We start from the raw sequence: 12,678 nt of genomic DNA, 5'->3' as shown, positions 1-12,678 counted from the left end.
GTATATATGTGTATGTATATGTGTATATATATGTATGTATATGTGTATATATATGTATGTATATGTGTATATATATGTATGTATATGTATATATACGTATATGTATGTATATGTATATATGTATACGTATATGTATATATACGTATATATATGTATATATGTATACGTATATATGTATACGTATATGTATATGTGTATATATATATGTATATGTGTATATATATATGTATATGTGTATATATATATGTATATGTATATATGTATACATATATGTATACGTATACGTATACATATATGTATATGTATATACGTATATATACGTATATACATATATATACGTATATATATGTATACGTATATATATGTATATATATATATATATGTATATGTATATACATATTTCTTCCACGTTATCAGATTATTTTGTGTAGATCGTAGGAAAAAAATCCCACTTCATAACACATCAATGTGGAAAAAGTCAAATGGTATGAATACTTTCTGAAGGCACGATGTTATATCACTTCCCTGCATCAGTTCAATAAAATGTCTTCCTAGGGATTTTTTGAGAATTTGTCCCTTTTGACGGTCTGTCCCATTGATTAGTGTTCCTTATGGATCTTTAAGCAAATGTCAGCTGAAAGTCATGGCTCCACACTGAATCTCACCCCCTGTGACTGTTTCTGACAGACAGATAGACAGAGACATTTGGCCATCTAAGAATAGGCCTAGATAGACAGACCTAGCTCAAGCTTGCCTATTTATTCCCTAGTGTGTGTGTACGTGCGTGAGCATGCAAGCTCCTATGTGTCTGTGTGTGTGTGACTCTGTCTCTAACTGTGAGGTTTGTTGTGAAGAGAGACCCCCCCTGTTAACCAACAGGCTGTATTCATCTGGTCATACAGTCTGCTCTCTGTCAGGTGCTCACTAGTGAAGCTCAAGACATGGCTGCTTTCCTGGAGGATGAGGAGGTTGTGGTCTGATTTGATTAACGTGTGTTCCCCAGCCAGGTATTTGATACATGGTGTGTTAACATGTGTTCCATCTTCCACAGATCTACCCGTCAGTGGACGATGTGAGGACCAGTCTGGAGGGGTATCCAGGTAAAGATTCAGCCACACTCAGACCTTGCAACACTAACTCACTTTCTCCTGTTCCTCTCCTCTTGTCTAAAAGTCAAAGCTTACAGTGGTGTTGTGAGTAAGCATTACTGTAGTTATCAGAACCAGGTGCAAACAGGATTGTAGTCTTATGACATTGTTATGAATGCAATATGAAAGTTTCACAAAGCCTTTAATGTAGTATTGTAGTTCTTGACAGCATCATGGAAGATTTCTGATGTTATTATGAAAGCTTTATGACATTGTTACGAAGGTTTTATGAACTAACAGTGTAATTGTCATTCCAGCCGGTGGCTCTCTACCCTACAGCATCCAGACTGCTCAGAAACAACTCTGGCTCCACAGCTACTTCCAGTAAGTCGAACTACTCTATTCTACGCTATTACCACAGAACAAAAAGCCAGATGTTTCACCGGATGTACAGTACCAGTCAAAAGTTTGGACAGACCTACTCATTCAAGGGTTTTTCTTTATTTTGACTATTCTCTACAATTCATCAAAACTATGAAATAACACACATGGAATCATGTAGTAACCAAAAAAGTAGCCACCCTTTGCCTTGATGACAGCTTTGCACACTCTTGCCATTCTTTCAACCAGCTTCATGAGGAATGCTTTTCCAAAGGAGTTCCCACTTATGCTGAGCATTTCTTGGCTGCTTTTCCTTCACTCTGCGGTCCAACTCATGCCAAACCATCTCAATTGGGTTGAGGTTGGGCGATTTGTGGAGGCCAGGTCATCTGATGCAGCACCATCACTCTCCTCCTTGGTCAAATACCCCTTACACAGCCTGGAGGTGTATTTCGGGTCCTGTTGAAAAACAAATGATAGTCCCACTAATCGCAAAACAGATGACATGGCATATCGCTGCAGAATGCTGTGGTAGCCAGGCAGGTTAAGTGTGCCTTGAATTCTAAATAAATCACTGACAGTGTCACCAGCAAAGCACCGTCACACCACCACCTCCATGCTTCACAGTGGGAACCACATATGCAGAGATCATCCGTTCACCTACTCTGCGTCTCACAAAGACACGGCAGACCCAGCATCTCAGACATACCATAAACGTCGTTTTTAAAACTGTGTCAATCACTCAATATTGAGAGTTTAAATAACTTTTTATACATTTTGAAATGTTGCACAATCAGAATGCATTTTTCCTCCATCTAAATAGAGTGCACAGGGAAGGGGAGTGCGAGTAGCTTGCTCATCAGCGCAGCCAGCTCTGGCGAAACGGGCACTGTCATGGGCAGAGCAGGCACTGTCATGGCAGGAATCAATGCACTTTAATTTAGCTGTACTGTTTGACCATGGTGACCATTGTCAATTGTGGCTTTAGCCGGCCAAAAAATATGACGTTTTGAGTGAGTTGACCAGCTAGAATTTGAGACTCGCACAGACGCGAGTCTGTGAATTGCACAGCCAAGTCAAAGGGTTGCAAAATGCGACTAAATGGTCCCAGTCTGGAACCCTGGTGTAAGCTCATACTACACTGTGTTCAGAAAGTATTCACACCCCTGGACTTTTTCCACATTTTGTTGTTTTACAGCCTGAATTTAAGAGATTTTGTGTCACTGCCTACACACAATACCCCATAATTGTGTTTTTAGAAATGTTTCCCGATTTATAAAAATAAATAAAAAATGTCTAAAGCTGAGTTGTCTCTACATATTCAACCTCTTTGTTATGGCAAGCTTAAATCATTTCAAGAGTAAAAATGTGCTTAACAAGTCACATAATTAATAGCATGGACTCACTGTGTGCAATAATAGTGTTAAACATGATTTTTTAATAACTACTTCATCTCTGTACCCTACATATACAATTATCTGAAAGGGCCCTCAGTTGAGCTGGGAATTTCAAACACGGATTCAACCACAAAGACCAGGAAGGTTATCCAGTCCTTGTAAAGAAGGGCACCTATTGGTAGATGGGTAAGCATTTAAAAAAAGCAGACTTTGAATATCCCTTTGAGCATGGTGAAGTTCTTAATTACACTTTGGATGGCGTGTCAATACACCCAGTCACTACAAAGACACAGGCATCCTTCCTAACTCAGTTGACAGAGAGGAAGGAAACCGCTCAGGGATTTCACCATGAGGCCAATGGTGACTTTAAAACACTTTAAAGGCTATGATAGGAGAACTGAGGATGGGAGGTTAGTATTGTGGGGTAACTCCACAATACTAACCTAATTGAGAGTGAAAAGAAGGAAGCATGTACAGAATAAAAATGTTCCCAAAAAAATGCATCCGGTTTGCAACAAGGCACTAAAGTAATACTTCAAAAATATTTGTCCTGAATACAAAGTGTTACGTTTGAGGCATATCCAATACAACACTCGCAATGATCAACAACCAATTTCACAGAGCTTGAAGACTTTTGAATAGAATAATGGGCAAATGTTGCACATTCCAGGTGTGGAACGCTCTTCGAGACTTACCCAGAAAGACTCACAGCTGTAATCACTGCTGAAGGTGCTTGTACTAAGTATTGACTCGGGTGTGTGAATACCTATGTAAATTTGATATTTCTGTTTCATTTTCAATAAATTAGGATACATTTCTAAAAACATGTTTTTACTTCGTCATTATGGATTATTGTGTGTAGATGGGTGAGATTTGTATTTATTTAATCCATTTGAATTTAGGCTTTAACTCAACAAAATGTGGAATAAGTCACAGTATACTTCTACCCAGAGCAAATGATGTACTTACGTTTTTTTGTGTGTCTAGTCGCTGGCAAGCTGAGACGACGGGGAGGAGTCACGCCATGCCGCACATCAAGACCTACATGAGAGCTTCGCCAGACTTCACACAACTAGCCTGGTTCCTTGTCACAAGGTTAGAGGCCTGCTTTTGTATGTGTATGTGAAAAGTCTCGAGTCCACAATATGACTTCAAACTCAAGACAGGCAGTTGCCTAGGAACACCCCTTACCAGCTGAACGGGGAACAATTTGTGTCTTAGAGTCACAGAGCAATTGTTTAACCAGACACACACACACACTCTTTAAACGGATGCCCAATTAAGAGCATTGTTTCCCCAAAAGGCTGTTGGTGTTTTGATGTTTTGGGGATGACCCTGATGATTTCACCATGAAAAGGCAGGAAAAACCTTGAAGGAAAATGGCTAACATCAACACCTCATCATGGTTGTTGATTTCTTTTACTTCATGATCAGCACCACCACTCGCTCACTCTGTTTTTATTCGTCATTTATTTATGATCACACCGCTCTGATCCTTCTCCTGAAAAACTCCTCTCCCTCTCAGATCTGCCAATAGAGTCTAGCAGTCTGTTTATGTACTCTGCTATCTGCACTTATCTCCCCATGTACTGATGGCACCATTACAAACAAGCCTGTATATTTACCCATCATATTCTGTCTGTGATACCTTATCGCTATAGGCCGTAGTTCCCTGTCATTTTAGACCTGGTGGCCTAGCAGCTAAATGGTAACCTTACTCGGTGATTCCTCACAAAACTAGAACAAAAATGACAATGATTTTGGGGATTTTCACAACATTTAATCCATAGAAGGGTTATTTGGGGGAAGGATTATTGACATATATTTGACATTTGTATCTTAAAGCATAATTGAGAAATAATTATTTGAAGTTGTAACCTTTTTGACCGTACCCAGGCCTCCTTTAAGACTCCACATTGTTTCATCTGTAGGTGCAAAAATGTGTCATGACGCTTTACCGCTTCCTCTTTAATGCGACTAGTATTTTGATTTCAATGACAATTTACTTTAAAAAAATTATATTGAAAAATATAAACATGAATATAGAAAATATACCATAAGCGCAAGAAGCATGAATGCTCTGACTTCTGCGGAGGCAGCATCGCAGTAAATGCCGTACGGCCATGCGGAGCATGCAAATCACCAACCGAGGGTGACCATTTTCACATTCACTCTGTTAGTAATTCTTACAAATTGGATCATAACTCTAAAAGTAGCAGAGATCCCACTCTGGATCTTTGATATATGCACATAGAGTATATTATGTTCAACAAAATGTTGACAAATTAGCCAAATCAAAAAAATGATATTTTCAATATTTCTGTTTATATTGTTCAATATTTATAACTTCATGTAAGAAAATTATGTTAATCTAAATACTACTGATAGCAAGTAGTGAAGCTTAATGTTACACCCATTTTTGCTTTGTGGGACGTTTCACGAAATGGGTACAAATTATGCACCAATATTGAAATTTAAAAGCTTGTTATATTAAATGAAGTGGACTTTAATATAAAACACATGGAGAATTCAATAAATAAATTTTTTTCCCCCCCACAAACTTAATCCAAAAATGTATCAAGTTTCACCATCATTGTAAAGGCCTTGTTATTTTGCTGCTTTGACAGTCATTTCTGAAGGTTTTTATTGATATTTTTCTGATTAGTAAAGCATTTACGTCTGTCCCTCATTTTAAGGCCAACCCTGTTATGCAAACAATTTATCCATTATAATAATGAACCATTCAGTTAAATGATTCACAGCCGATGACGACATTTGGGTCATCTGAACAGCATGGTGGGAAAGGATGTAACTTCTCTCTATTTGGTCTATTTATAATTGTTTTATCATCTTTGGCTGAGGTGGTTGAGCTTAACACGTCAACCCTGTTCGCTCAATTAATGTTAGGATAACTTTAGTTTGATTACACTTTCATTATGTGTGGAACATATGTATATTTACTATTTTTATGAACACCATGCGGTCGCATGCTATTCAGCATATGAGGACTAATGGCCGAGCTTCACCTAAAACCTCAACCCTGTTATCGTCAGCCCTGTCAGTTTGACACAAGGGATACTTGATCAATGAGAAAATGTTGGAATTATCTCAAACATGATTTTAAATAATATACTAAACAAAAATATAAACGCAACATGCAAAAATTTCAACTATTTTACTGAGTTACAGTTTCATGATTTAACTACTCATGGTGTGATTGTGATAACATATAGAAACTCAAGTCCTTTTGTCCACCCGACCTAGAATACCTCACAATCAAATGCCAACCATATTACCTCCCAAGAGAATTCTCTTCGGTTATAGTCACAGTCGTGTATATTCCCCCTCAAGCCGATACCACGACGGCCCTCAAAGAACTACATTGGACTTCATGCAAACTGGAAACCACAGGTTATTGTGGCATTTATTGTAGCTGGGTATTTTAACAAGGCAAATCTGAGAAAAACGCTACCGAAGTTCTACCAACACATTGACTGTAGTACTCGCGCTGGGAAAACATTGGATCACTGCTACTCAACTTTTCAAAATGCATATAAGGCCCTCCCTTCGGCAAATCTGATTACGACTCCATTTTGCTCCTCCGTTCCTATTGGCAGAAACTCAAACAGAAAGCACCTGTGCTAAGGTCTATTCCACACTGGTCTGACCAATCGGAATCCATGCTTCAAGATTGTTTTGATCACGTGGACTGGGATATGTTCCGGAAAGCCTCTGAGAATAACCGGCGAATACACAGATACAGGGACTGAGTTCATCAGACACGAGACGTATGTGGCAGGTTCTACAGACAATCATGGACTACAAAGGGAAAACCAGCCACGTTGTGGACACCGAAGTCTTGCTTCCGGACAAGCTAAACACCTTCGCCCACTTTGCGGATAACACAGTGCCACCGACGCCCAGACTGCATCCCTAGCCGCGTCCTCAGATGATGAACAGACAAGCTGGCTGGAATGTTTATGGACATATTCAATCTCTCCCTATCCAAGTCTGCTGTCCCCACTTGCTTCAAGATGTCCACCATTGTTCCTGTACCCAAGAAAGCAAAGGTAACTGAACTAAATGACTATCACCCCGTAGCACTCACTTCTGTCATCATGAAGTGCTTTGAGAGGCTAGTTAAGGATCATATCACCTCTACCTGACCTGACACCCTAGACCCACTTCAATTTGCTTACCGCCGCAATATAGCCACAGACGATGCAATACTGCACACCGCCCTATCTGGACAAGAAGTATATGTAAGAATGTTGTTCATTGACTATAGCTCAATATTCATTACCATAGTACCCTCCAAGCTCATCATTAAACGTGGGGCCCTGGGTCTGAACCCCACCCTGTGCAACTGGGTCCTGGACCTTCTGACAGGCTCCCCCCTGGTTGTGAAGGTAGGAAACAACACCTCCACTTCGCTGACCCTCAACACAGGGGCCCCACAAGGGTTCGTGCTCAGCCCCCTCGTGTACTCCCTGTTCACCCATGACTGCGTGGCCACGCATGCCTCCAACTCAATCAAGTTTGCAGACGACACAACAGTAGTAGGTCTGATTTACCAACAATGACGATACAGCCCACAGGGAGCAGGTGAGGGCCCTGGGAGAATTACCTCTCTCTCTCTCAAAGTCGTCAAAACGAGAGCTCATCGTGGACTTCAGGAAACCGCAGAGGGAGCAGGCCCCTAATCCTCATCGACGGGGCCGCAGTGGAGGAGGTGGAAAGCTTCAAGTTCTTCTGCGTACACGTCAATGATCCCACCCACACAGTGTGCTGAAGAAGTGCAACAGCGGCTTCCACCCGGTTAGGTAACCCTGCACCTTAGAGGCTGCTGCCGTATATACATAGACCTGTAATCACTGGCCACTTTTAATAATGTAACACTAGTCACTTTAATAATGTTTACATACTGTTTTACTCATCTCATATTTATATACTGTATTCTATTCTACTGTATTTTAGTCAATGCCACTCCAACATTGCTAATATTTATATATGATATATTTTTTAATTCCATTATTTTACTTTTAGATTAGTGTGTATTGTTGTGAACTGTTAGATACTACTGCACTGTTGGAGCTAGGAACACAAGCTTTTCGCTACACCCGCAATAACATATGCTAAATATGTGTATGTGACCAATAAAATGTGATTTGATATAAGGAAATCAGTCAATTGAAATAAATAATTAGGCCCTAATCTATGGATTTCACATGACTGGGCAGGGGCACAGCCGTGGGTGGGCCTGGGAGGGCATAGGCCCATCCACTTGGGAGACTGGCCAACCCACTGGGGAGCAAGGCCCAGCCAATCAGAATTAGTTTTTTTCCCACCAAAGGGATTTATTGCAGACTGAAATACTCCTCAGTTTCATCAGCTGTCCGGGTGACTGGTCTCAGACGATCCCGCAGGTGAAGACGCCGGAAGTGGAGGTCCTGGGCTGGTGTGGTTACAGGTGGTCTGCGGTTGTGTGGCTAGTTAGACGTACTGCCAAATTCTCTAAAACAGCGTTGGAGAGGCGGCTTATAGTAAAGAAATTAACATTTAAATTCTCTGGCAACAGCTCTGATGGACATTCCTGCGGTCAGCATGCCAATCTGTGACATTGTGTTGTGTGACAAAACTGCGTGTTTTAGAGTGGCCTTTTATTGTCCCCGGCACAAGGTGCACCTGTGTAATGATCATGCTGTTTAATCAGTTTCTTGATGTGCTACACCTGTCAGGTGGATGGATTATCTTGGCAATTGACAAATGCTCACTAACAGGGATGTAAACAAATTTGTGCACAACATTTGAGAGAAATATATTTTTTGTGCATGTGGACAATGTCTGTGATCTTTTATTTCAGTTCATGAAACATGGGACCAACTCTTTTGTTCAGTATAGTTAGGCAGTTACATACGTGTTTGTAACAGGGTTTACAGACAGTGTGGTGCAGAAAAAATGCTCTTAGTTCATAGGATTTTAATGCTTGAGGTGCGAAAAAAATTTTTCCATAGGCTAAACATATCCTCCATGCAATTGAATGTTGAAATAAAATACATTTAAACGTTAATTTCTTAAAAGTTTGCATGTCCAAAAAGTCCCCATTTCGTGGAATGACCCACGTAGCACCTTACAGATGAATCATGGAGTCCTAACGGAGGCCTGGGTACGGCCAAAATGTAAGTAGTCTATGCTTTAAGATGGGGCGGCAGGTAGCCTAGTGGTTAGAGCGTTGGGCCAATAACCGAAGGTTGCTGGATCGAATTCCCGAGCTGACAAGGTAAAAATCTGTCGTTCTGCCCCTGAACAAGGCAGTTAACCCACTGTTCCTCGGTAGGCCGTCATTGTAAATAAAAATTTGTTCTTAACTGACTTGCCTAGTTAAATAAAGGTTACATTTAAATAAAGGTTACATTTAAAAAGATACCAATGTCAAGTATACATAAACAATCATACCTCCTTCGGCCTCTTCTATGGATTAAATGTCGTGGAAATAAAAGAAATCATGGTATTTATTTGATCAAAACATTTTGGGGTGACTAACTTATTTAGTTTTTCCTTTTTGTTTGTATTTTGTTTTCAATTAAGGAAGGTTACAGGGACAAAGAACTATCAAAGAAATGCATACAAAGATTTCTCCCCCTCAGTCCCCAACCCTCCACCCGCATCCTCCCTCCCCACCCGGAAACCATGTTTCCCACCCATGCAATATTCTTCCCATATTCTGTTCCAGTTAAAGCTGCAATATGTAACTTTTTGGGGCGACTCGATCAAATTCACCTAAAAAAAGTGGGTTATAGATCTGTCATTCTCATTTAAAGCAAGTCCGAGAATGGGTACATACGTTCTATGTGCGCTGTGTCTGTGCTTCCCGTTCTTAAATTTAGTTTTTGCGTCTTACTTTCGGTTTTGTACACCAGCTTGAAACAGCTGAAAATACAATTTTTGGTTATTGAAAATATATTTCACAGCTGTTTAGAGGGTACAATGATTATCTACCCTTGTTTTGTCACATAAACTGAACTATTAGAATTTTAGCATCCAGGAAATGGCGGTGCAATTTCTGAATATTGCACCTTTTTAAAAGGCTTGTTGAGATTCTCTTAGATCTGTGGACCATACTTTAATGGCTAGCTCAGAATATGAGCTTTCTAAAAGTTGTATATACAGTGCATTCGGAAAGTATTCAGACCCCTTGACTTTTTCCACATTTTGTTACATTACAGCCTTATTCTAAAATTGATTAAATCATTTTTTCCCTCATCAATCTACACACGGTACCATCTCCGCACCATTTCACCAATCAGGCCTTTACGGTGGAGTGGCCAGACGGAATCCACTCCTCAGTAAATGGCACATGACAGCACGCTTGGAGTTTGCCAAAAGGCACCTAAAGACTCTCAGAACATGAGAAACATGATTCTCTGGTCAGATGAAACCAAGATTGAACTCCTTGGCCTGAATGCCAAGCGTCATATCTGGAGGAAACCTTGCACCATCCCTACGATGAAGCATGGTGGTGGCAGCATCATGCTGCAAGGATGTTTTTCAGCGGCAGAGACTGGGAGACTAGTCAGGATCGAGGGAAAGATGAACGGAGCAAAATACAGAGCTCTTTGATGAAAACCTGCCCCAGGTTTATAACAGATTAAATAAATGAAGTAAAGTATGATGGGGGAGAATGGGATGAGCAATGCATAATTCTGTAATCACCAATTGTGAATGAAGAACAGGGCTGACCATTCTATGGGATTGGTATATTCTAATTATGTTTTGAAATTGTATGTACTCTATATCAGTCCACCGAATCCAAGCAGTTTTATCAGTCTACTCTGGCCTACTTGGAGTACACTAAGAGCGTGTGTAATTTAAAATGGCAAGAAGACCAAGACGAATGTATGTACATGCTGCTACAAGATCTGAATGAAAATGACTCGGATGGTGGGGAAGAAATAAATCATGACATCTCTGATTATTCTTCTGATTCTGAGCCTCAGCATGAACCTACATCTCCGAGGCCTAAGTGCAAAAAAAGCCAGAATGTTGCGCACTGAGCAGGTGCCTAAGACTGGAGAGAGGAAGGGATGGCACCGTTTAACAAGCCGGTGACAATGCTATGGGCCAATTATCAGCACAACATGTCACCACAGAGAGCAGGCACTACATCTCAAACAAAAAACATCAGCAATGCACTCACCAGCTTTCGTTGTTTTTGTGACACGGACAGGCTACGGCATTTAGGGACTGTACTGTGGCTAAGGCGCACACGGAGCAAGGAGACACTGCCTAGGGGTCTGTCTGTTGATGACCTGGAAGCGTTCATTTCAATCCTCTATGTCCGTGTAGCATTTGGTGAAAAGAGCGTGTATATGGAGAGCTCTGGTAAGACGTGTGGGATACTTTTCTTTGGAGAAACCATGTCCCGGGATCGCTTAAGAGAGATCATGCCTTACCTCCATTTTGATGACAAAGGAACAGACATTTGCCATGGTTTCCGACATAAATAATTGACTGTTTTTGACTGCTTATATTCATTATAATGCCATTATTGTTTTTGTGCTGATTTTCACGATCAAACACACTTGGCACCTATAATTATGTTTAGGCTACTGATGTGTTCATCATTTGACTGCGCGTCTTCCTGACCATGCGTCTTGGTGGTTGGGGTATTTTTTTTAAATTTGTAGTTTATAGAAAGCTCTTACCCTGTTCCAACACGTTTCAAAGCTGGAACAAAGGCACTCCACAAATAAAGTTTCTCTCTCTCTCTCTCTCTCTCACTCACTCACTCACTCACTCACTCACTCACTCACACAGTAACAAACTAATGAAAATGCTACTTAGACCTTCGTAAACACAACCAAATTATTATTTTTGCCATAGCATATATGAAATCTATTAATTACACTGTTAGAATGTTGCAGTCAAAATGAATGCTCATTAGCTTGAAGGGAGCGTCCCTTGAGGCCCAGCGGTTTTAGTGTTAAAAAAGGGATAGATCAGTCAAGACCACCTCTTCCCATAGCAATAGGAGACACCATATTTCTATCTCTACTCAGCCAGGGGGAGGAAGAATCATGTCTAAACCAATTTAAGATTGAATGCAAGTGCCTGGAATTAAAATGTAAAGTTTGGTACGTATAGTCATCCTACATCTTTACCTCTGCAAGTTTAATTTTGTCCAGGCTTGTTTACCTTGCCATATATATTTTTAAAATGCACTATGGATTTTATCCCAGTAGCCAGAAGGGGGAGATGAGGGGAAGCATTGAACTACAAAAATGTAACCGTGGCAATATATTAATTTTGACAATAGATATATTCTGCCGGTTAAAGCAACTAGTATATTAGTCCATCTACTGAGGTAGGATTTAATTTATTTGAGTGTTCCGTTTAAAGTTTCTGGCAATGGTTTTATCTAAGGAAGGAAATATATCTACTCCCAAATATTTAAAATGTTTTATAACTTGAGATGGAGCTGAATTTGTCTATGATCTAAGCTTTTGGGAGGGATTGAGATACATTGTCTAGATAAAGTAAGTTATCGTCGGCGTATAATGAGATGACGTGATACGTAGAATTGAGAGATATTGGTGTAATTTCTTCCGATTTGTTAAATTGCCTGGGCCAGGGGCTCCACAGACACACAAAAAATAGTAGAGGTGAGATGGGATCACCTTACCTGCTGCTTCCCATTATTATGCTATGTGTGTGTTTATGCCCTTTGACTTGATAGTATGGGCAGTTCAGTCTCTGTCTGTGTGCATGCATGTTTGATTTACAACAATGGAAGGTTTGGCAGTGCTCTTCAG

The 12,678-nt window shown here is 40.3% G+C and overlaps 1 protein-coding gene across 2 annotated transcripts in view; it reads left to right on the top strand.

Annotated features, from left to right (window-relative positions):
• The window catches only part of tdp1 (tyrosyl-DNA phosphodiesterase 1), a 79,802-nt gene that overhangs the window by 27,189 nt on the left and 39,935 nt on the right, over nucleotides 1-12,678 (top strand). For both annotated transcript variants that reach the window (XM_014196409.3, XM_014196417.3), the window contains exons 11-13: nucleotides 1,052-1,100; nucleotides 1,406-1,472; nucleotides 3,854-3,961. In XM_014196409.3, the coding sequence (XP_014051884.3) occupies nucleotides 1,052-1,100; nucleotides 1,406-1,472; nucleotides 3,854-3,961 (224 nt within the window). The remainder of the gene's footprint in view (nucleotides 1-1,051; nucleotides 1,101-1,405; nucleotides 1,473-3,853; nucleotides 3,962-12,678) is intronic.

Source organism: Salmo salar, chromosome 01 (genome assembly GCF_965601325.2).
Source record: "Salmo salar chromosome 01, fSalSal1, whole genome shotgun sequence".
Classification (NCBI taxonomy): domain Eukaryota; kingdom Metazoa; phylum Chordata; class Actinopteri; order Salmoniformes; family Salmonidae; genus Salmo; species Salmo salar.
This window is presented reverse-complemented; position numbering and strand designations above follow the sequence as displayed.